Source organism: Saccostrea cucullata, unplaced genomic scaffold (genome assembly GCF_032062105.1).
Source record: "Saccostrea cucullata isolate Sc308-1 unplaced genomic scaffold, CSIRO_AGI_Scuc_v1 ctg743, whole genome shotgun sequence".
NCBI classification, from domain to species: Eukaryota; Metazoa; Mollusca; class Bivalvia; order Ostreida; family Ostreidae; genus Saccostrea; species Saccostrea cuccullata.
In genome coordinates, this window is record NW_026918596.1 from 7,167 (window position 1) to 33,550 (window position 26,384).

Sequence of the window (26,384 nt, forward strand, 5' to 3'; positions counted from 1 at the left end):
TTTGATATGGGTAGACTTAGTGCAATTTTTGTCGAAAGACACAGTACTGTAGAGTATTTTCTTGTTACTTTTTAGATTTTTACAAACTGAAGGCCTTTTATTTATTTATGTTATTTATTTAGTATTGTTTACTATTATGGCATGGAATCCTGGTAGCATAGGAATTCTGGGAAGGTTTCACACAAAAATTTGCCTGAAGTATACACAGATTTCATTCTGAATTTCCCCTGTTCTTACATGTTAGTCTATTGACTTATTGAGCTCAGATTGCAAAGTGACGCTTGCTGCGCTTGCTATAAAGACTAGTACCTCAAACATGTCAAAGGCAAAGAAAATGAACACTGATGAATAAATTTTACAGACGTGAAATAATTTTTGTAAAAAACACTAAAGTGATATATTCCCTACTTTTGATTCACTAATTATATTTTCCAGTTAGTCAGGTGTACAATTTCTTGATTTCGGAAACACACAGTGACTTAACTATAAATCACAAATCTTCCTGTAGCGAGCAGAAGAGAATACTGATGGGTGTGTAAGAACCGAAATCTCTACAATTTTAACATGTTTGAAGCAAATTTTTGAGTGAAATCATCCCAGAATTTTTAATTCACATCCAGCATTCCATGCATAAATGGTGAATATTAAAGTTTTGCAGTTATTAAGAAGCTTTTGTTTTTGCAAAGAAATAAATAAAAAAAAGAACAAAAAATAATTGACATCAAATAATGAAAGAAGATGCCTTTCATAAAAAAATGTATTATTCAGATACTATTATGGAAATGCAACTAATATGCAAGGTTATGTAACTGCTGTGACATCAAAGTCTATAAAGTAGACTGAGTATCATGCAGTTTGAAGACACAGATCAACTTAGAAGACTTAAAGGCAGAGATTTTTTACCGGGTGGTAAATTCAAGGTGAGGGAGGGGCTTATTTTGTACAGGTGTGAAAGCCATGGGGGCTAGCAGTCTACCTGTGGCCACCTGTCTCCTAATCCCTATACACAGGAAGTGATTTAATACACAGTGAAATACCCAAGGTGTCGAACTTAACCTGTGTTGGGGATTTTCAGACAATTTTAAAATTTGTATATAGTAAAAAGTTTTTTTCAATTTTATTTTGATTTATTTTTAGGTCACCTGAGTCACCTGACCTAAGTCACTCAGGTGACCTATTGCTATCTGTTTTTGTCCGTCGTCGTCCGTCGTACGTCGTTCGTCGTCAATCGGTCGTAAACTTTTGAACATTTTCAGCTTCTTCTCTGCAACCACTGAACCAATTTCAACCAAATTTGGCACAAAGCATCTATGGGTGAAGGGGAACAAAAATTGTGAATTTCATGATCCGTGCCCCCCTGGGGCCTGGGGGGTGGGGCCAAAACCACTAAAATTAATGCAATCTTCAAAAATCTTCTTCTTTACTCCTGGACATCAAGCAGTCAAACTGTTTGCATGATTGTAATCAGCATTGAGTCCTTTACCAAAATTGTGAAATTCATGGCCCTTGGGTCAGGGGTTCTTGTACTAGGGCGGGGCTAAATAAGTATATAGTGAAAATGCATTATTTCTTTGAAAATCTTCTTCTCTGCTCCTGGGTATTAAATAAACTAACTAAGTACATAGTTATGATGAGCAAGAGGGCCTCTACCAAAATTGTGAATTTTATGGCCCCAGGGTCAGGGGTTCTGGTGTCAGGGCGGGGCTCTATTGATTATATAGAGGAAATACATGAATTCTTTGAAAATCTTCTTCTGTACTCCTGGGTATTAAATAAACTAACTAAGTATATAGTTATGATGAGCAAGAGTGCCTCTACCAAAATTGTGAAATTCATGGCCCCAGGGTCAGGGGTTCTGGTGTTAGGGCGGGGCTCTATTGATTATGTAGTGAAAATACATGAATTCTTTGAAAATCTTCTTCTCTGCTCCTAGATTTTATATAATTTAACTAAGTACATAGTTATGATGAGCAAGAGTGCCTCTACCAAAATTGTGAATTTTATGGCCCTAGGGTCAGGGGTTCTGGTTTTAGGGCGGGGCTCTATTGATTATATAGTGAAAATACATGAATTCTTTGAAAATCTTCTTCTCTGCTCCTAGGTTTTATATAAACTAACTAAGTACATAGTTATGATGAGCAAGAGTGCCACTACCAAAATTGTGAATTTTATGGCCCCAGGGTCAGGGGTTCTGGTGTCAGGGTGGGGCTCTATTGATTATATAGAGGAAATACATGAATTCTTTGAAAATCTTCTTCTTTACTCCTGGGTATTAAATAAACTAACTAAGTACATAGTTATGATGAACAAGAGTGCCTCTGCCAAAATTGTGAATTTTATGGCCCCAGGGTCAGGGATTCTGGTGTTAGGGCGGGGCTGTATTGATTATACATGTATAGTGAAAAAACATTAAATCTTTGAATATTTTCATCTTTGCTCCTAGGTTTTAAGCAGATGAATAACCTATATAGTTATGAGCAATCCCTAATCTTCAAGAATTGTAAATTTCAAGGCCCCAGGGTCAGTTGTACCATAGTGGGGGGGGGGCTGTACTTATGTACTGAAAATGAATGAATTGTTTGAAATGTGCTCCTTGGTATTAATCAAATATTTTTGAAAAGCAAGTATGCCTTTCCAAAAATAGTGCAATGTGTGGATCTAGGCCTAAGAGTCAAGGGTTCATGTGTGGTAGCGGCACTACTGATTATTGCTGAATATTACTGATTAGTTGAAATGCATTTTTTGTTCCCCTACTCTGCCTATGGGTATAAAGTAACCAAACTAAGGAACTGCTAAGTGTATAGTTATGATGACCAGATTGTAAATGCTATAGCATCTGGCTTAAAACATGGATCAAATTCAGTCACTGGAAAGTTGTTGAATAATGCTCAGGTGACCTATAAGGCCCAGGGGCCTCTTGTTTACTCTTTGAAAATGCCCCTACCTATTTAAAAATTATTATTTTACTATTCTATAAATTGAAATATTAAAATAAAGATTGCTTTAGATGTTAATGTATACGTGTTAATTTAGAAAAAAAAAACTCCTGTAACAACCAGATTAGACTTTTAAAAATCATTTCTCCCCAGGATCCCATTTATTAATAAAATGAAAAGAGAGTTGAGTTAACTACATTTCACTAAGAAAAAATATCTAGGTTTAATATCCATAAGATTTTGTCACTATAAAACATGCTAAAAAAGATTGCTTGTAAATTTTTATAAACTGAATAAAAAAGGAAAATATAAGTGACCAATGATTGGAAACATTATTTTCAAATTTAATTACCTCACACATTGCTGCTCTGAACTTTGTCAATAACATCTCCACTTTAGGTTTACCATTTAGCATATTAAAATTAATATCGAAATTTCATTTTAAAAAAAAGTTTGACGTGCTAAAGGTTATTTTTTTTTAAAACTGCATATTATAATATAATACTCTCAAATACTAAAGGGACATGTTTTTAATTCATATACTATTATCATCAATATAAAATTTTCATAGTAATAGAGTTTCTGTATACCATGTTCAGTAAACATCAAAGGATCAGAAGTTAATTAGAAGGTCACCACGAGTCCCAAACAAGGTGTACAGGGTATACACAGGGACCAGTAAGTAAGTGTCAATCAAGTTCCAGCATCCAGTGATGGACCTTCATGCACTTGATTGACAGGGCTACCCAGACTAGGTATTTTTGAAGGCAGTGCTTAAAATCTCTGCCTTTAATGTAAACTGAGTAAAGACAATGCACTCACCTTAATGGCCACACCATAAAACACATAGATTTTTATGCCCCCCCCCCCCCCTGTTTACTACAAAAAGTATATCAGACTAGTGAATTCTTTACACATGTATGAATTATGAGATATGGCTATTTTAAGTTACTTAGAAACATAAGAAAAATGTATTTAAAAAAAAGCTCTGGTAAAAGTATGAAATTTTCATTTGGAAAAATAATTAAAGAGAGGTCAGGGACTGAACATGCTGAAGCTTAATTTTATCTAACTTTTAGGTGGTTTACAGTAAAACAACTTTTATTCGCGTACGAGAAATATTTGCGACTTTCGCGACCAACTTTTAGTTGCGAATATTAATCACCGCAAACCATTTATTTTGCTTTGGTTTTGTAAATAATGTTTTCTTATTTGTGAAAATTTATCGTCATGGATTGATTTTTAACTAACGAATAACGAATAAAAGATAGTTGGTTTGCAGTATCTTTTATTAAGAGAGAATGTTTAAGAATATAATTCAGGTGACCCATGTCCTTTTTAATTCTTTATAAAGTCTTCATTCATTTATACTTTTTTCTTATTTTTCAGCCCAAAACAATGTCAGAATTTACCTAACAGTGACAGAAATTCCATTGGCAATTGACTGGAAAATAATGCACCTTTGAGATGAAAACAGGCTTTTGTCACCCAAGAAAATCAAGTCTAACAGAAAATGTATGTAGGTGGATCCTAACTTTTACATTATTACTTGACTGTGCACTGGTGCATGCTGAGACATTGATAACTCTTCCATTAAGTTATCGCCATGGAAATGGTCAAGGACATGATAGATTCAGAAGAAGTGATCAATTTCAAAGTCAGAGAAATAACCTGAGGGGGAAGCCAGGTCAAGGCTATTATTTAGAGATGGAGGTTGGGACTCCTCCACAAAAGGTAACTGCCCCCTCCCCCCTTTATTTGTACATGTAGGCTTTTAGTTCAATGTTAGTTTTCTGTAATTAACATGGTAGCCATTAATGCTCATTGATATCCGCTTTAAAAGATTTGAAACATTTTTTTTAAATTGTCATTAAATTCATTTTTATGTAGCAAATCAAATAGTGATTCCAGTTTGTTCATCTATGGTTGATGGTTAGATAATTAATTAACATGATTAAATTTGATATTTTGATAACTAGGTATCTGTCACTGCTGCATGTACATTCAACAATTTACAATTATATTATGTATTTTTTGGTCTAGATATTGGAGAGGTATTACATACTAACAGTGTATATACATAGGTTTCTGCAAATACAAAGCTATAAGCAAATGATAAAACAATGAAGTCAATTTTATACTCATGCATTGAAATAAATCTTTTCTGAATTATGATATTGAAAATCAATTAAAATTGTTTCCTAGATAGTCTAAATGTAAATGTTCATCTTAAATGTATTATTTGTATATCAATTCTTTTAGAATTAGATTTCTTTAACCAATTATGAATATTTAAAAATTTTAAAAATAAAATCAAGGTTTTTTATTAAAGAATTTCAAAGTCTTAAATTGATATGCTGAATCTCTACAAACCTGTTTCATTTCTCTACCCTTCCTTTTTTTCCTTTTATCAAGTGATGTGTGTACTCTTCACAGTGACAACATTCAAACTCATTCATTGTTTTCTTCTTGTCCAATAATTTCCCTAGATCAAGGTAACACCCACCTGGTGTATATCTCAACCAATCACATCGCGGGTCCTTATGACATATTACATAATGTTTATAATTATAGTTAATATCCATCAGCTTTCATGAAGTATAACACAGTATATACACAGCAAATTTATTGTTTATACACTTTACACACAAATTTTATTGGAGTGACCTTGAAGTCTTAAATTGTTTCCTAGCCCCCATCCCCACTTATAAACTGTACAGGATATTGTAAATTATAGTGTTTAATGTTATTGAGAGTGCATTTTGTTATTAAATCAAAAGTTATAACAAACAAATACTTGACTGCCGTCACGAGAAAAGGGCCCTTAAGGTCAAATTTTTACAAATTGACTTTTTGATAAATTTTGATAGCCGGACTCTTTCTGAATGCAAATATACATAAATTTTGAAAACATCTCACTTTTTTGGTATTTTATGAGCATTTTAGTGAGGCGCTCCAAAAAATAACTTTGACGTTACTCACTGAAAACGTAATGACGTCGCCTGCATCTAATTCAATTTTCAAAAAAAATTGAATGATATACATGTTATTTGAATAACTTTAATCGTTTTCAAAATTAAAAACAGGAGAAAGTATTTATTTTTTTCTTCCAAGCGATTTGTATGTAACTATTCCAAAGGGATTTCGTATGTTATTGCTATTTTCATGCTAAATTCAGAGCAGATCTAGTAATTGCGTAAAAAAGGGGGGTCTAGACAGAATCTAGGAACGGTTTATAACATAATCAGTAGGGAAATAATATTTGTTTAAATCCATACAAATTATTCTTTTTATGTAAAATAATCTAATTCAATTTATAGAATATATAAAGCACTTTTAAGATTCAAAGAATTATATTGAGAGAGAGAGAGAGAGAGAGAGAGAGAGAGAGAGAGAGAGAGAGAGAGAGAGAGAGAGAGGATCCTATGCAGAAGGACATCGCGCGTAAAAAGGGACACCCCTTGCAAAAAGTTCATCGATCCCGATATTATAAAAAAATCTTATGAGACCGCATTCACTCACCAACACACACGGACGTAACTTTATTCCCTATAACTGTTTAAAACGATAAAAAAAAAAAAAAAGAAAAACACTATATATTTTCTGTATCACCGAAAAATTCAATTGGGAAATAAATTCAGATAAGCTAAGATATGTAAACTTGTTTTTAAAAACGTTTATTCCTTTTATAAACATTCCATGCAAGGGGATTTTAAAATTTTTACGTTTTTGAATATTTTATTAAAAATGTTTAAAGCTCTAGGTTTCCATTGTTTTTATACAATTTATTTTCGTTGCCTGTCTTAGTTATGAAGTAGAAACGTAGTGAATAGGCAAGTAAAGGACAAATGAATCATTTACATACCGTACCTTAAATTGAACTTACTTTGAATATATAATTATACCTCAAATTGAAACCGCCTTTTAACATCTTTTTTTTTAAAGTAAATCACAATAAAATAGGTTACAAATATTTCTGCACATTAACCCCCCCCTTTTTTATTTGTGGCACCTCTACCCTGTTACACTTGAGCACAACATTTGTATATTTCTTACAAGGACCGCTACTATGATCTCAAAAAACTACTTATGCATAATATTGTATAATTTAATCAAAGAGATAGGAATTGTGCTGTTCATGTCTCTTTTTATTATATGCACACTAAAAGGTGCTTGACTTTTCTGTGCGAAATTAAAGTTCCATTAAAGTTTTGACGAAATCTATTGAAACTGAAACTGAATGAATACTGGCAGTGGAGCCTCATTTATCCGTACGCTTTGGCTCGTAGTCAATTTGTCCGGATATGTGAAGCGTCCGGATATCTGAATTATCAGTACAAGAAGTCAAAAGAACGTTAAAAACTTTCGTTCCGATAAAAAATCGCCCGGATACTGAAGCATCTCGATATCTGGCGTCCGGATATCTGAAGGTCCACTTTATTTTTATGCAAGAACGACAGGCCCTTAGGAAGCCATTTCAGTGGGGGGGGGGGGGTGGTTTATTTTTTTAGTTGTGGGCACTTTCAACCACCAAATTTTCTTTGACAAGCAAAAAAACTTTATAACGTATTACGGCCACGAACGGCCATGTATTCATTTTCCTCCGTGACAATGGCTTATTAACTTGATACCATATAAGCCTTTCACATTTCGATGCGATTGTCTTATCCAATAATGAACAATTGCGTCCAACATACGTTAATGCTTTTAGTATGAGGCGATACTGTAAATTAAGTTATAATATACCGCTCTGATTTGACTTTCTTTCACTGAAAATATTTAGGCAAACACATTTTTCTCTAGTTATTACCTCAGAACAAACCAAAAATTAAAAAAAAATTGACTCGTACCTTTGCCTGTCCCCACACAACTCGTTTGAAAAAAAGGAGGGAGGGTTCAGACAGAAAAAAAATAAATTTACTTTAAAAAAAATCAACCAAAAAAAAAGGGGGTGTCGAAGCTCGAATCAAATTTTGCCGTTGGGAAAGGGGGGGGGGTAGGTTCAGTCTTCTTTCAGTATCAAGTTTTCTTAATCAAACATAGTACACTGCATTATTCTTTTGCCCTATAGTGCACGAATTTGACTACGACAAAAAGTGTGTAAGGGTGTGTGTGCTTGGTTGCATGGGGGGGGGGACCGAACTTTCAATGTAAATCTCTACCCCTAACCCCTTTGCTACTTCCGCGCGACTGTAATGACCAATATTTTCTTTAAAAGAAGAAAAAAATGTGTTAGTTTATTAATTACTTTCCGTAGAGTCATGTTAGGAGTATGATATAAAGTCTTATCTGGTTTTGAACGGAACTTTTACTTTCGGGATATGCGGGGTATTTTGAAACATGTATCAGAGTTGAAGATTTCAACGCAAAAAACAATTTGACACATGCTTTTTGCTCTTTTAGTGAATATATTCTCAAGAGATGTAACCATATATCTGATATTATCCAGAAATATGTACGTCTTTTTGCTTAATCTATAGTTTTTTTTTCCTTTTGGTTTATAAATATCCTCATTCATAATATCACTGTTGATGTAATATTGTTAATTTCTTCAACATTGGGTATAATGCTTCTGGGAAAAGTCTAAAATAGCTGTATTTAATTTCTTAACATACTGCAATAATAGGTTCCAGGGGGCTTTCAGTCACTCATTTCATTGGAACAATTTCCGAAAATTGAAACAATAGCAATTTCTACCACACAATTCCTTTGAATGTATTTATTTGATCATTCTAAATTGGTTTTTGAAACAAAATTTATTTTAGCAAATTTTTCGTGGCATTCCCATCATCCGTATTTTTTTCCTTAGCATATTCTAATACTGTTGATGTAGTTAAAAAAAGATATTGTTAATGGATGTAGAAGGTTTGGATATCCCAAGTTACCAGTATCTTTATTCAATCAAAGAGGGATTATGTTTCTCAGCTCTAAATTTAACCGGTCTTTTTATTCGGAGATTTTTTTTTTTTGGCTTGTCTTCTTATCCCCCCTTTTTAATCAACAGTTCACCGAAGGTTGGCTATCGGGGTACATCAGTATGATTAACTATATAAAGATTAAAATGGCTAAATACACTCTGTACGTTTTAAATTATGGTATATATATTTTCAGGAAAAAAAGTAGCGCTTTTAAGAAGGGTAATTACTTTTTCTGAACAGACCTCTCACTCGCTCTTCTCTCTCTCTCTCTCTCTGAAAAAAAAATATACAAGCATATGGAATATACCTTTTAATACGGTATTTAGACTTCTTGATATGAATTCAAATTCCAGCATTTGTAAATTGCTCAGAAAAAATATGCAGCATCTTTAATTTAGTCATGCATAGACATCATTTTAATCGCTGTTCCAGAGCTAGCAATGGGCATGTCCAATGTCCCGTATATCAACATCAAATTAAATACTTAAACAAAATTATGAATAAAGGATGACTGCACTTAAGGAAACTTAGAAATTGCGACAAGATTAATTTTCAAAATGGGCATTTCTCTTTCAATGGTACAAATGGTCAATGTATTAACTGCAACTTTGTGTAATTACGTTACTTAAAAGTTCGTATTAATGATGTTCGAAGTCGTTTTTATAGGGAGGGGTCATCGCATATTCTGGAATCTCCATAGGATAATGAGTACGCCCATCTTTTTACAGGCTTAATACATAGTCAGCGCATGTTTGTCTATTGGTCTCCTTTTTATGGTAGTTGTATATTTATATATATTTACATCCACTGAATATTTTCTCCTTTCTTTCTTAAGAAACCATATTGCGTTCATCACTGCATAAACTACAGTAGGCATGTCGCCTGTACAAATTTCTTAATCAGTGGCTGTTCCATCAATGAAACGTATAAGGACGTTCGCATCATTAATATAATAATTAATCTTTTTAATCCTACTTTAAATGATTATTTAAACAGATATAAATATAAACAATAAAATGTCTTTCTTTGTTTGTTGATACTGGAATGAACGGTCGCAGCTATTGCAGAAAAAATTTACATAACCCGCTTATGCGGGTTATGTATTTTTTCTGCAACAGCTGCTTCCGTTCATTCCAGTATCAACAAACAAAGAAAGCATTTTACATGTGTATTGTTTAAATATTACCTCATATTAAAAGGAGATCAATAGACAAACATGCGCTGATGGTTAAAAAGAGAAAAAACTGTTTCTTCGTGTTCACTTTCTCTATAGTATACAGGCCATTTTGACCACGTTGTTACCTGTTGAATATTATATTAACCACGTGATTTCTATACCCAGGTAACTCTGTGAATACTAAAATTCCATCACGTGACATGTAAGGAAACACGTATTTTGCTTGCCGATAGTGATTGTTCATATCTGTTTCAATCCATTCCCATCGAGCCACGGGCTATTCTTTTTTCTCTTAGATATCTATAAGATTATTCTTATATTTATCTCATAAGCGTTTCATTTTACTATCCTTATATATTTTTGAATGCATGTCTCTACATGTTCGTAGTCTACAAGAAAAAAGAGATTTATTCATTATGCTTTGAACCATTGCTTTACATGAACATCCAAAGAAAGATCAAGTAAATAATTAAAATTGAATTCATACCATCCTCAGTTCGCTAATTTATAGGGAAAAGTAATTATAAAAGAAACTACAAAAAAAACTTGAGTGATTGTGATGTTTTCCTTTCTTTTTTTATAAAAGGGAAAAAAATCTGTCTTACTGTTGTTAGCCGGTCTCGATCCCGGACCTAAGTATTATTGATTCTGTGCATTACCGACTGAGCTAGTCGGCACTTATTTTCGAACACACGAATTGTTGACATCAGCCATTGCTGTTGATTATCAATGAGAACGACTACTTCTACCGGTCGATGTTATTTAATTATTAGTTATATATACTTTATTTGAAAACTTAAAAAATAATAGTGACAAACATATGACGAGAGAGAGAGAGAGAGAGAGAGAGAGAGAGAATGCACCAAATATAAATACATTGTACTTTAGCTATTCTAATTTTAGACCACTAGCTCATCACAATATTAGCTCCACCTCTTATGCATATTTATAAATCATAATCTTCAATCAAGGGCAGATAAGTCTTATTTCCCGATATTTGCAGAGAGGTGGGGTAAGGAAACAACGAATTATTTCATTGCAACGCAGTTTATAACCTCTATGACATTACAATTTATTTGGAAATAGACCAAACTCTATAATAAATGACTTGAGACAAAAATAAAAACAAAAATAAATGTAACAACAGAGATTGAAAAAGACCCAAAAACCGGCGTTAAGTGCAGTCATCCTTTACGTACTAAACTGTAATAATAGCATATTCTTTTTTTTAAAAAAAAAAATGTCCGCATCAAGTTTCAAATTTTTGTTACAATTAGAAATTCAATTTTATTTCTTGTTTACAATATGCGATCAACAAAAAGTCATACCGCGACTTTGACGTCGTTTTCTGAGCATTGTGACGTCAAAAGATAAGGTCCCTTTTCTCATGACGGCAGTCACTTCTTATACATGTATATGATGATTTTTATTCTGTTGTAGATAAATGTGTTGATTGACACAGGGAGCAGTAATTTTGCCGTTGCTGCCAGTCCAAATCCTGACATAGATATATATTTTAATAGAGATAAGTAAGTTTACTCATATAACTTATAATTTTTTTTTTGATTGATTGTATTAATTAATTTTAAACAACATCATTAGTCCACTTGGGCCACAACTGACGATCAAAGATTTATGTAGGTTTATAGAGAAAACACTTTTAAAAATCTTCTCAAGAACCACTGGACCAGGAAAGATGAAACTTATGTGAAGATGTGAAGGTTGTTTATATTCAAGTTTGGTGAATCTTGAAGATATATGCTGGTGTGGAAAAAAACCTGCACCTTATGTATACTTGCCAAATTCTAATAGATTAACCAGCCCATTTATAACCTTGGCACCACTGATTAAAAGAAATCATTTATGACAATTGCATGTTAGTTCTATTTCCATGAAATACCTGAGTTATGTACATATGTATTTTGTAGATTAATTATTACATTACCTTGTATAATTTTACTTTGTAGCTCAACTACTTACAAGCTGATAGGAACCTCAGTATATGTGCCATATACACAAGGGAACTGGAGAGGGACTCTAGGCTCAGATCTGGTGACCTTGACCTCATTACCCAACGTCACAGTGAGAGCTAACATTGCATTCATAACGGAGTCTAAGCAGTTTTTCATCAATGGATCCAACTGGCAGGGCATCCTGGGATTGGCTTACAGCAGTATAGCTAGGGTAGAGTAGTTTTTAAGTTTACCTACAATGTCCTACATGCATTGAAATTTAGCAGGTTTATTTTTAGCAGAATATACTACGTACTAGTAATGTGTCAAATTTATTCGTAAAATTTCTAATTTTTCTACATACATGTAATTTTTTTTACTGTTTTATGCAGTAATGTGTTTCCTCCTTCTAATTGTATTGTCTTTAGTAAATCATCAGATAGTTCTATCCAGCTTACTGTATTGCAATGCTCTTTCATCCAATTTTATTTTCTTTTTCAGCCTGATGGTTCCATTACACCCTATTTGGACTCTCTGATAGACAACTCTGGTATTTCAAACATTTTTTCAACACAGCTTTGTGGAGTGAAGTTTGAACAAAAAATTGACCAAGATGTTGAATTGGGAGGTACCATTGTAAGTCAACACTGCAACTCTTTATTGAAAAGTATAAATTATATTACTGTAAACCAACTTTTATTCATGACGACTTTATTTTGCAATTGATGGAGATGAAAGGGGTTCACAACAATTTTTTTCGCAATCAAGCCTTTTTTGATCTGTTGTTAATGGACACAGAAACTTAAAGGACTGGTTTGTGACAAGAATTATTCAAGATGGCGAGGTTCTCATGAACGTCGCAAAAATTTCCGCATGTGAATAAAGTTGGTTTACTGTATAGATACTGTGGAATCATAATTACACCCCCGCTCTGAAGGAGAGGGGGGTATACTGTTTTACCCTTGTGTGTCTGTCCATGTGTCTGTGTGTCCGTCCGAAACAAATTTTCGTCACAGTTTTCTCAGCAACTTCTCATCGTAGATGCTTGAAATTTTAATACAATCTTTTCTGAGGCATGCCATATGGTGGGATACATTTTCGCTCAAATCGGATATCAACTTCCTGTTTGTCTGTGCGTCTGTCCGTTTCGTACATCACAAATTTTCGTCGCAGTTTTCTCAGCAACTACTCATTGTAGATGCTTGAAATTTTAATACAATCTTCTCTGAGGCATGCCATATGGTGGGATACATTTTCTCTCAAATCGGAGATATAAACTTCCTGTTTGTCTGTGGGTCTGTCTGTTTCATACATAACAAATTTTCGTCACAGTTTTCTCAGCAACTTCTCATTGTAGATGCTTGAAAATTTAACACAATCTTCTCTGAGGCATGCCATATGGTGGGATACATTTTTGCACAAATCTGATGTCAACTTCCTGTTTGTTGGTGCGTCTGTCTGTTTCTTACATAACAATTTTTCGTCGAAGTTTACTCAGCAACTACTCATCGTAGATGCTTGAAATTTTAACACAATCTTCTCTGAGGCATGTCATATGGTGGGATACATTTTCGCTCAAATCCGATGTCAACTTCCTGTTTGTCTGTGGGTCTGTCTGTTTCATACATAACAAATTTTCGTCACAGTTTTCTCTGCAACTACTCGTTGTAGATGCTTGAAATTTTAACAAAATCTTCTCTGAGGTATGCCATATCTTGGGATACATTTTTTTTTTCAAATTGGATATCAACTTCCTGTTTGTCTGTGCATCTGTCTGTTTTACACATAACAAATTTTCATCGCAGTTTTCTCATCAGCTATTCATAGCGGATGCTTGAAATTTTATTACACCCTTTGTTAAGGCATGCCATATGGTGGGATTAATTTTGATCTGAATCAAATGTCATCTTCATATTTTTCTGTGTATCTGCCTGTAATTGAACTTGTGTATATATATTAACATGATAGTGCTTATTTACATCAGAGCGGGGGTATTACTAGTGAGCACTGGCTCACAGATTTCTTGTTGTTCATGGGGGACCAATGTTCATGGATTTCTTGGGTTACCCTTATCCAAGAATTTACATCCCCATGAACAATTTATTTTGTCAATGTATTTATTCAATACATATCTTCTGAATATACAAGTCATCCACGAAAAAACACCCCATGAACCAGCAAAGTTTTTCTTCCTCACCAACATTGCCCCCCCCCCCCCCCCCTTCAAATTAAAAATAATTCCACAGTAGTGGTCTATAGAGTATAAGAAAAGTTGCTTCCTTTGATCTGTTGATGATTATACTTGCACAACTTAGTATATACCCATATAAAGTATTCATGTGCTTTTATTGAAAAGTGATTATTTTTGTTCAGATCTTTGGAGGAGTGGATCCCACCCTTCACAGTGGCCCTGTATACTACACAAACATACACAAACAATGGTACTACGAGGTGGTCATGGTGGATGTGGAAGTAGATGGAGACAGCGTCAATCTAGATTGTAAAGAGGTAACTTAATCTTGAAATAAAAAAGTTTATTGGGCTAAGATAATGTAAGTTCCTTTTCCTTCTTTTAGAGAGATCTTTATAGCCATAGATCTTTTTTATAGGCCTAGTACATACATATACTCATGACTGCATTATATGCATGCAGCTTTCAGTAAAAAAAAAAAATGGCAGCCCCCAAAATTTTCCAAGATTACCAGGATATAATGCAGATATATGTATAAATTGAACAAATATAGGATTGAATGAACTTAAATAAGAATTAAAAATGTTAATCTTAAGTAATCTTGTGTTACAGCGGGTTTCAATTTTAAATATATGTGTTAAAGTAAAAATGTTGATTTTTGGAGAAAAAAAATCAATTAGTACAAAATTGTTCTTCATTGATTTCAGTATAATTTTCCCAAAACCATCGTGGACAGTGGAACCACAGATCTGAGATTACCTATGAAGGTGTATGCAACAGTGATCAACCACATCAAATCATATGTCCAGGTATGTTTTTAAAATGAGAAAATATGGCACACTTCTAATTTTAGGACCTTTTGCACAAGTGCCTCTGAATGCTAAAATTTTTTGTGCACAAATGCATTTCTAAATATGAAACATTTTTGTGTTCAAGGCAATCACTTGTACATTTAAACAAGGACGCATGACTACGTAATAATGCAGGGATGCTGTATTTTTTTAAGGTAAACTGTAGGACTGATCGAGAAAGTTCTACCAATTCATTAACTAATTAAATCAATTAATGTTACTTAGTTGTTATCCGTTATGTATCATTAGCACCTTCAAAGTTTGCTTCTCATGTTGTCAATCATCTATCGCCTCAGTGTGAACAATGTGATCAAGCATGACAATTCATCTTGCTGACAATACCTGATTATGATTACCGGTACCAGTTATCCAAGTAACTTTCCATACATAGTTTTATGATGAATAAGATTTGTTTAATTTATTTAGAAAAAGTCTGAAATTGACATTGTGCCATGTCCATGTGCTTTAAACATCGTGGAAAAGTAAACAAATGTTTACCTGTGTATATAAGTTGGATAGATTAATGCTATTGTGTTTGAGTGACCACAAAATCAAATTTGTGCCAATGCATTTCCACTTTCATTTGTGCTAAAATATGTATGCACCAAATTTTCTTCTTTTTCAGTATTTAAATATCATGAAGGGCAAAATTGAAAAGTGTAAACAAAATAAGCTTAATTCAAGTCATTTTTAGCTCACCTCGACGAAGTTGAGATGAGCTTATGCTATACCCCCGGCGTCGCCGTCGGTGTCGGCGTCAGCATGGATGATGCATCTAGGGATGTACGCTACCAGTCTTGCTTCGGATGCTGGATCTGACCTACATTTTCTAGATGAGTGACCAGGTTAAAGTTTTTGGAGCAGGTTAAAGTTTTTGGAGCAGGTCCATTCCCAAGGAACTGTAAGCCCTACTAGGATCAAATTTGCATGGATGATGCATCTAGGGATGTACACTACCAGACTTGCTTCGGATGCTGGATCTGACCTACATTTTCCAGATGTGTGACCAGGTTAAAGTTTTTGGAGCAGGTCTATTCCCAAGGAACTATAAGCCCTACCTGGACTTAACTTGCATGGATGATGCATCTAGGAAAGGACTCTACAAAACTTGCTTCGGATGCTGGATCTGACCTACATTTTCCAGATGAGTGACCAGGTTAAAGTTTTTGTAGCAGGTCCATTCCACAGGAACTATAAGCGCTATTTGGACCAAACTTGCATGGATGATACATCTAAGAATGGACACTACCAGACTTGCTTCGGATGCTGGATGTGACCTACATTTTCATTCCCAAGTAACTATAAGCTCTATTTGGACCAAACTTGCATGGATGATGCATCTAAGGATGGACACTACCAGACTTGCTTCGGATGCTGGATCTGACCTTCATTTTCATTCCCAAGTAACTATAAGCCCTAGCTAAACCAAACTTGCATGGATGATGTATCTAGAGATGGACACTACCAGACTTGCTTCGGATGCTGGATCTGACCTACATTTTTATTCCCAAGTAACTATAAGCTCTATTTGGACCAAACTTGCATGGATGATGCATCTAAGGATGGACACTATCAGACCTGCTTCGGATGCTGGATCTGACCTATATTTCCATACAAGAGACCAGGTTAAAGTTTTGGGAACAGATCAATCCAAATGAACTTGAAGTCCTTGATATCTGCAGTATTAACAGTTATGAATATTTGTTTACACGATACATGTTTTTCACGCTACACGCATAGAAATGTGTATATGCCATGTAAGGGGTTAAACACAACTTGCAAGAATATTGTTGTTGGGATGAATACTTAATATTAAGAAAATATGATGTGAGATATGCATTACTTAAACTGATAACTTCGTCGAGGTGAGCTTCGTAATCTTTGATTACCTATGTTTGCAACTACAGAAACAATAATACTATGTAATCATATCAGTTATAATATACTATTCAATCATATCAGATCATAATGAAATATGTTATTTGCCCATATCAAGTAATATTACAAGCATCACATTTTATGGTTTCGAGTAAATGTTCATTTGTATTTCATTAGTTTTCTTGTTTATTGTTTAAGTATTTGAGTTGGATTTTTTTTCTATTTACAAAATAAGTGTCAAGAAAGTAAAAAATACTGATATATGACACTGAGAGACTGTAATCATGATACAGTCATGGTAGTATTAATCTGATCCATTGATCATGATCACAGAAAAGGTTGTATCTGGATAATATGAGTACAGATGAGTACCACTGTTTACTTCTATCCAGACTCTGTCCCCCACCTGTAACTGGTGGACAACAAGGTTGGAGCCTGACTGGTGGATATATGTAGAAGATCCATAAACATAAGCCATGACTCCTGCCTTAACTGATCCATTAATCATTATTTTTGTCCAGAAAGTTTCATGAGGTGCTGCCACATTAGTAGAGAATATAAGGTAGAGTCCAGCCTTTGGGGCAGTAAACACTCCTGTTGTAGGGTTATATCCCTCTCCCACCTGGTATATGACTGTTGGGAATTTAACTATACCTGTACATGTATGTTGGCCACTTTCTCCTGTAATTCCAGCTGTAAAAGCTACATTGGATGGAACACCTAAAAATACACAACACAGTAGTCATATTGATTTGGTATATTAAAACTGTAAACACAGGAAAAATAGTGTATATAATTGATGCAATCAGTCACCTTATAAATATATAGTGAAGTCATGCAAAAATATAACATTTAGTTTGCTAAATTCAGACAGACCAACCAAACATGTGTGATTTAGATTGACGTCATGTTAAGAATAATATGTAATCGTTTTCACCAGTACGCGCCTAGTCTTGCAGTTTGACTCTACATGATGAATTATATTATTCAACAAGTCGATTGTTGTCAAATTAAGGTTCAGACAATCTTAATAATGGAAGAAAGAAGTTTTTAGAACATGTTTTTGTAAAATTAGGTATGAGCATATGTTTGTCATCTCGTTTTCTGTTAATATGAAATGTATTATTTTATACATGCCTATATAGCAGACAATGTATTGAGAAGTTAAAAAAAGCCTGATTCTAGAAAACCTCATGCCTTTGATATTTATTTGGTTTTCCTTAAAAAGAGTTTTTATTTAAAGTTCATATCCGTAGATAGAACACACAGTTATGTTTTGATGATCTATAATGAGGAAAGAAATAAACATGCATTTAATAGAACTTTAATTTTTGGCTTTATTTTTTCAGGACTCTTAAGGACAGATGATATAAACATTTTTTTCTTTTGAGGAGACTTAATATCATGTCACAAGTTTAGAAGAGAGGATAATTCCTAGAATTTTTACTCCTAAGAACTTGAAAATGAAAAGACTTCGAAAATATTAGTAATATTTCAATATAATTACAAATATGGACAAAACACACTCAGTACAGGTTTACAAGTGAAAACAAATTTCAGAATATGTTATCTTGATCTTGATTTGGGGCTTAAACTGTAATATGACCTTTAGAAAAATGTACCAAGCCAGGTGAATTTTATGAGGAAAATCAAAATAGGAAAATTCAGCCTATGTGATATTGCTGACTTTCAAAAGTCTCTCAACAAAATTCCTTTTTTAAGTTTTTGTTCTTTTTTAACAGAACTGAAAGAAAAAATAAAAATATACATACGATTCTTAAGATGGATAATTGTATCATTAAGTTTGGTAATATCATTTTGCTGTAAATTTGTTAGCGTTTGGATTTCACTATTCATCCGTTTCTGTTGTGCATCCAGACTAGAAAGAGAAGACAATAATCCTGCTGTGTTATTGTGTACATCCAACAGAGAAAGTGATAAGTTTTGTATTATCATATTCTGTTGCTGCTTAAACTTGAAAAGTGTGTGGTCAAGGATTGTCATGTTGCTGTGTACATCCAACAGAGAAAGTGATAAGTTTTTTACTGTTATATTCTGTTGCTCTTCGTTTGTCCTCTGTTGCTGCTTGAGCATAGAAAGTGTATGGTCAAGGATTGTCAGGTTGCTGTGTACATCCAGAAGAGAAAGTGATAAATATCGGTCTCGGAGTTCCAGGTCTGTGACTGTGGTGGATATGTTATTCATCATCTCCTGCTCTGTGACTCTGGCTGTCTGCTCTATGTCAAAGGTTAAAATGCTCTCCATTTTTCTTAGATCTTCTAATGTAGTCATATTTCGTTGTATAAGCATGGAAGTAGAGTTCAAAATCTTAATCTGATCTTTCAAAATTATATTCTCTTGGAGCAAAAATGTTGATGTTGAATTCAGGTTGTCTACTCTTTCTTTCAAAATTTTCTTTTCACTTTCTAAGAGTGACATCTTTATTTGGGCTGTCTGATTCCATTGCTTCAGAGTTTGAATCTCTCCCTCTAAAAAGTTTTGCTGCTGTTCAAATTTTTGTAGAGCTTGTTGTTTCTGATCCCTCAATATAGAATCCAACACTTGTTCCAGATGAAGAAGTTGTTTGTACACATCAGGATCAGAATGTCCATTGGATGATGCAGAAGTACTATTGGTTTGTCCATGGAACAACAAACTCTCTGCTTTCAAAAATGTGCACAGTAGTACCAAAAAGGTGCCTCTTATCCAGTGAATTTTGGTGATTTGTGGAAAAACTCAAACAGACAAGATATTAGGGGTGGCGTGGCTTTATCATAAAACAAAATGTTATCATCTGATAAAAAAAATATCAGATAGATGATCATCGTTATCTTTAACCTGTACATTTGAATAACTGGTCGTTATTCATGCATTGCAAATAGCAATTAATGGTTTATTTTGAAAAAGAAAAAGCACCAATACCAAATTAATGTTCCTTGAAAAAAAAATCAGATTACATTTAAGACTGATCCATTAAGCCAAAAGCACAAGTAAACATTAAATTTAATTCTAATCGAAAATTGACCATCGACTGATGTCCTAAACTTTTTACAATCCCCCCCCCCCCCATCTTTGGCACCACTGGGCTATGGTATTTTCAATAAAACTAACAGCTATGAGTATCCTTACTACGTGAATTGGATTTAAGCATTTAGGTGTAGAAACCGAAGGCCTAACCCCCCCCCCCCCATTTTTTGGCAAAGATAGATATAATATGGGCATTGAAAATTGAGGCTTACCTTTTTTGTTGGATTAGCCCCCTTTCAATTTACTTCTGTCTGATGCCTATGTTAATTTGATCAAATGAAAGGTTGTGCCTCATTTAAAGGGGGAAAATGAATATAAAAAATGGTGGATATCTTAAAAATTTCCTAAGAACCACTGGTCAGGGTAAGAAAACAACTGAAAGTTTCCTGACACAGTCAGTTGTGGGAATTCAAGTTTGATCAATTTGTAGCCCACTAGAGTAGGATCGAGCTGTTTACATTATTATAATGAACAAAGATCCCTCTATCAAAATTGTGAATTAAATCCATTGAAATAAATGACAAGGGATTTTAGAAGCAATCTAGAGGATCTTTTGTATTTCTAAAAAATACACACCATACAGTTCATCTTTTAACTATATGAAGTAAGTATATTGAGATGTGATTTGATTACAGTGGCTGGAACGTTATTGTTGACAAACCAATCGTGTAGAATCGTTCGTGTATCGTGAGTGATCGTTTGTGTAACGTGCAAGATCGTTCGTGCATCAGACTCAATCGTGTGCGTTTTTAATCGTGCGAGATTGTGCGTTTAGAATCGTGTGAATTTTGTTTTGTAAGTTTTTATCGGAATGTTATTTGTAAAATAAGCATTTCCCTTCTTTGTTTTTCTTAATTTATTAATTAAAATCCAAATAAAATGAAAAAGTGCAATTTACATAATAGAATGCAGAACGAACTAATTATCGCCCGTAAACAAGCAATATAGTAAGTCGTACAATATTAAGTTCTCGTCAAATAGCGCGATCGATATTGTGATAAACCATACTTAGATCTTTAACGCCTTTTTGAAAAATCTGATTTTAATTATTATTTACTTCTTATTGTGGTCAAGATAATCTTGAAATCAATTCATTGAAAATAAATATTTTTTTTTTACAAAGAAATAAACATTTCTCAATGCTTACATAAGTAGTAAGTCGACAAATATACATGGACACGACATGATTTTCGGGAGTTTTGATTATCTGTGTTTATCTCTTGAGCCTGTTTGTAATTAATTAATTTTAAATTTCTGCAAATAAAAAAGTTGAATAATTGGCAAGTTTATCAGACATTGAATCATTGGAAACATAAGGGTAAAATTTGTAATTATAATTTAAGTCATTCCATGCTGCCATTTTTTTCAATCGTATCCCCCTTTCTGCATATCATGATATCCAATTCAATCAAATTATACGACCCACATACATGTACATCGCCTAATAGAACGAACAAAATCCGTTTTTTTGATCGGAGAATTGTCTAAGAAATAATTATTTTTAATCTAAAATATTAAGTCGTGTATATTTTGTTACAGAAATATCATTTTCCGTTTTTTTCTTCAAAGTCTATGAAATAATATTGATAATTCTTTGAAATCTTAAATAAGTATTAAACCGTATTTCGTTTTGAAAATATTGATTCCTAAATATTTTGAACTATTCTGAGTGAAGAATCGTGCGTTTGCGTTAACAATCGTGTAAGATCGTGTAACGTGTAGAATCGTGAACGTGAAAGATCGTTCGTGTAACAGGTTTAATCGTGCGTTAATCGTGCGGAATCGTTCGTGTAACGTGATCGTTCGTGTAAGTTGTCAACAATAACGTTCCAGCCACTGTACATGTACCTAGGTATTTCTTAATGTTTTGTAGAAATCTCCCAATGCACCACCATTGAGTCTTGGTTTTTGGAATGGAGACATAGACTTGTGCTACAAAGATGGAGCTATTCCTTACAACATATTTCCATTTGTAGCCTTAGAGTTTGCTGAGATTGATCAACAGTCCTTCAAAATCATTGTAGCTCCACAGGTATAAATTTCTACAGGGCATGATTCAGTGAAAAGAATTTTTTAACAACATTACAGACTATGTGAGATATTAGATATTAAATTATCCTAGGTATTTTTCTTTCTTCTATATTCATCTATTTATTATATTTGTCTGTTCAATTTTCAGCAATACATTAAATCTGTTGGGAAAAAAGATGACAACAACCCAGATGAAATATGTTTCAAGCTTGGTATTGCAAACTCCACATCAGGTATAAATGGCATAAAAATATCTAATCCTATATATCAAGAGGATGACATTTGAGTAAAAATCCTTGCTTATGCTACGTTCCCACTGTCATGCAGACAGTTACGCACATTACGATTGATGAATCATAGTTGATAGCAGATTTTTTATTGAAGTTTATGCCAGGGTACGAAGAGATGTGCATAGGTGCGTTTTCATACGTTTCATTACGCTTTTATGCGCTATGGCCACGATGGATAAATTTCATGTGATGCGATCTGTTACGAACGCACTATGGTTCAGATAAGATGAATTACGTTTCAATAGGATTATCAAGATTTAGTTGATAAAACGACCTCGATTTGTCTCGAATATCACGATCCGAGTTCTCGATTAGAAACGATCTTCTATGTTTTAATACGTACTCTAATGATATAATACGTTCATCGCGTGCTCTTGTGCTAATGCATGATAGAATAACAGTTTCATTGCAATTTCTTTCACGATCAGGATCCAGATAGAATACGCTTTGAGCTTAGATTGTACCCCGACAGATATAAAACAAAATCTGGCTATACTGAGTGTATAATTTTTATCAATAAAGAAGTAAACAAAGCATAAACATACAATCAATAAGAATGGCAGAAGTTGAGGTTGATGACAACGTCATGAACGTGGTGTTTGAAGTGTTCATATGGTATTGCTGTCAAAGTAGAGCAAAAGCAGCATAATATAAATAACTGTTTTCTTATGTTTTCATTTTTTTCCACCGATGTATCTGATCGAACAGGTTTAGGCTCAGAAGGAAATGGGATCTCCCTCCTCTTTCCTTTTTTGTACCTGTTTAAAATTTTAGGTTGCACCTTTAAAATATTTTTCCAAAGCTCAGACATCTTTTTTTCAATTGGGGAAAGAAACGTGTTCAATTTTCCCGTTATTTTTGCAAGCTTAAGTACTCGTAATATAGCGCAAGTGTCCGCAACAAAACGTTAACACTCGTATCTAATGGCGTTTACTTCTTATATGTCCGTATCAAATCGTATCTGAGCGGAAATATACTGTATCAGCTCGTGAGCAGTAGGACCACGCAAATCGTCACAGATAGTGATAGAACGTGAGAAATCGTAACGAATCGCTGATCAGTGGGATGTTTGTCCTGTCAGAGATCAATCCCGATGATCACGAAATGAAAGCTAGATTAGATGGGTTTACTTACGATGCAGCTGAGGTTGGTTACGTTGTAATGCGATTCGATGCGATGATTACGATTAAAATCTAATCGTGTTCATCATAGAGAAATTTTTGACAGTCAAAAAAAAATTTCACGATCAACACGATAGCCACGAGTGAACACAAGATTTGTTTCGGTTGGATACGATCACTACGATTTGTCCACGTTCGAGCCCCCGATTTCAATCGTGGCGCCAATCGTGATAGTGGGAACATAGCATTAAAACAGTATCGAACTAGCCTTTTATTAGTCAATGTTTCATCACATTGATATCTTTTTTAGAAGAGTACAAGTAGATTGATTTTTTAAAACCTTGGCTCCTGGATAAACCACAAAGGACTCTAACTGTAGAGTTTATTGAAAAAAAAAATGAATTGAAAAATTGTATAAAATTACCATTGAGGCCCGATATATAGCTTCTTGCTAAAAAAAACAATTTTGTTTTTGATAAATTGCAAAAATGTTTCTCATGACACAGGCACAGTGATTGGAGCAGTGATAATGGAGGGGTTTTACGTGGTCTTTGATCGACAGAACAACAGAATTGGGTTTTCTGACACAACATGCCCTGCAGTGGCCCAGATGTATAACAAATCTCATGTCTCTGGTCCTCACAAATTTTCAGGTCAGTATGCAAGACTTCATCTTTGACACTTTTGATAGTTTGATAGTTTGGGTCTGATTAATGTCAGTCAATTGTGAAATATGTAGGTTTAGAAGTGTCCACATGTGAATTTATGTTTTTACATAATTGATGGTGACCAAGAATTTGGCACTCAAGAAATATCAGGATACTACACTGATCAATGCTTGTCTTAGTTATATGCTATCTTCAGTTTCTCATTTGTTTGTAAAATGGTTCTTATATTTAGTTAACTTAAGTTGAGCTGAGGGATCATGATCGCCTCTACAAAATCCACCCTTTTGTCAATCCCAAAGCAGGGTTAGCTCTGACTGAACAGTGTTCTAGGCCATCTTAACCAATGTACAGTGTTTTAGATACTTAGTAAGATATTTGTTTTTCATATAAAATCCATTTTGCTCATAAATATGGCTATTCTTATTCCAGGTTCGGTTGAAAACTGTGCCTATGCCAAACCAGAGAAATCCAACCAAACCCTGGTCATTGTGGCTTATGTATTAGCAGGGATCTGTGGAGCCTGTATTCTGCCTTTGTTTATTCTCTTTATTCAGTATCAATGGCGGACGTCAAAGTGTTACGAGAAAATGAAGAGACAAAATTCTGATGGAGATTCCAATGACTTAATTGATGAACCAAACTTTATGCATGATTCTTAATTAGATGATATTTGATGTGGTAGTGTCTACTAGTGATCAGGGTTAAAATCTATGGTAGGTTATTACTAGATATTCTTTGACTGTTGAATAATTATTTTTAGAATTCTAGTGGGAAGTGTTTTCTTTAATTTTATTTAAAAGGTATTATTATTCTCTGTGTTAATCATGAGTATATCAGTGCCATTTTTAAGGTCTGTATAGAAATTCAGATCTTCATATTTGTAGATACTTGACACTGTAATCAAAATTTCAATTCATGTAGGCTATTGTATAAGGCATAATATGGTTGTTTAATCTTAAAAAATATAGTTTGACTAGATATATTTTATTGGAGCACTTTTTAAGATTTATTATATCCATGTTGATGTCTGTGGAACTGGCATGTTTGAATATGTAATGCCTGGTGTTAAAAATTACTGCTTAATATTAGTAATATATACTAAAAAGATTGTCTTTACTAAGATTTGACTTTGATTTGATTATAAAATAATTTTGTTCAATTTTTTGAAAGTAGGTTGCATTTCACATTTAATTTAACAGTGGTTGTATATACTCTGAATCATGAAAAACTATAATTAATCAACAGGTATTTAGAATGTCAACACATCTAAATTTTCCAGGGCATATGTGTTGTAGAAGAATATATATTTCTAGATTTCCCTGTTGATTCTATAAATGGAGGTTTACAATTCCTACCTGGAAACTGTTGCCCAATACTGGAAACTGTTGCCCAATATTTAGAAAATCAACTACATATCTACTGGCCATGTTAATTAAGTAGTTCTTTAAGATTTGTTCAAATAACAGGAAATTTTATGTTATTTGATTTCAGATAAACTGCTGATGTCATTGCTATCATACATGTGCCTCATCCATATTTGTCATTAAATATTTTCGTTTTCTTGTTTGTTATGGATAGAGTAGATATATATGGAAGTTAAATTGTTTTTAAATTTTATAGGCAGCTAACATTACAGATATGTGTTAAAGCTATGGATTATACTCATAGGAATGAAACAGGAAATTTTCTAGGGCCCAGAGGATTTAGAACTGGAGTTTTTTTTTATGTGGCATTATGGCAAAGTAAAAAATCTTGTACATTGTGAAGCAAGAGAAAGTGTCAAAATAGTGTTTTAAAATTCCTTTAGAAATTCTTTTCATTTTATTTCCAATACTCAGTGTACATCTGCTAAATACTGAAACATTATCATTGTGATATTTTACTGTGTCAGACCTCCCTACCCTTCCGCTTTTGGCGTAATTCTTCCGCTTTTTACCACAACATTACGCTATTACGCCTTTCATATTAATTTTACGCTTTCAATATTTCGGTTTAAAATCCATAATTATGAATTTCTAAAGAACTACGAACTCTAACTCTTGATTCCCGCCTACATTTTGCACCCATTGAATTCAATATTAATGGCAATTTGGCCATTGAATCTTTGTTTAATACAAAGAACAGTTCTATGGTTATTGATTAATCATTTTAATTCCAGCGCTAGATAGTAAATTATCATTAATTCCAGCTCTTGAAAAAGGGGGGTAGACGATATTTTCTAGTGAAATCGAACTTGCAAGAATCACCATATTTTGAAATAGTCTTAAATATATGATAAAATTTATCTCATATCTTTTCTTATGCATGTTTTACACAAATAAATAAAACATATTTGAATTAATAA

At 33.6% G+C, this 26,384-nt stretch overlaps 1 protein-coding gene across 1 annotated transcript; it reads left to right on the plus strand.

Annotated features, from left to right (window-relative positions):
* The first annotated feature begins 4,335 nt into the window (after nt 1–4,335).
* Nucleotides 4,336–24,832, plus strand: LOC134268363 (beta-secretase 1-like). Its single transcript, XM_062750609.1, has 10 exons — nt 4,336–4,670; nt 11,472–11,560; nt 11,999–12,215; nt 12,485–12,619; nt 14,357–14,491; nt 14,882–14,983; nt 21,804–21,962; nt 22,110–22,194; nt 23,879–24,025; nt 24,470–24,832. Exons 1-10 carry the CDS (start codon nt 4,404–4,406, stop codon nt 24,697–24,699), a joined length of 1,566 nt encoding a protein of 521 aa, XP_062606593.1. The 5' UTR covers nt 4,336–4,403; the 3' UTR covers nt 24,700–24,832.
* Nucleotides 24,833–26,384: the final 1,552 nt, after the last annotated feature.

What these genes read in the sequence shown, in the direction of transcription:
- LOC134268363 (XM_062750609.1), top strand. Translation starts at nt 4,404, where the DNA reads ATGAAAACAGGCTTTTGTCACCCAAGAAAATCAAGTCTAACAGAAAAT. An exon ending in TTGGGACTCCTCCACAAAAG is followed by an intron (nt 4,671 to 11,471) that starts GTAACTGCCCCC and finishes ATTCTGTTGTAG; the next exon opens with ATAAATGTGTTGATTGACAC. An exon ending in AAATCATTGTAGCTCCACAG is followed by an intron (nt 21,963 to 22,109) that starts GTATAAATTTCT and finishes TTCAATTTTCAG; the next exon opens with CAATACATTAAATCTGTTGG.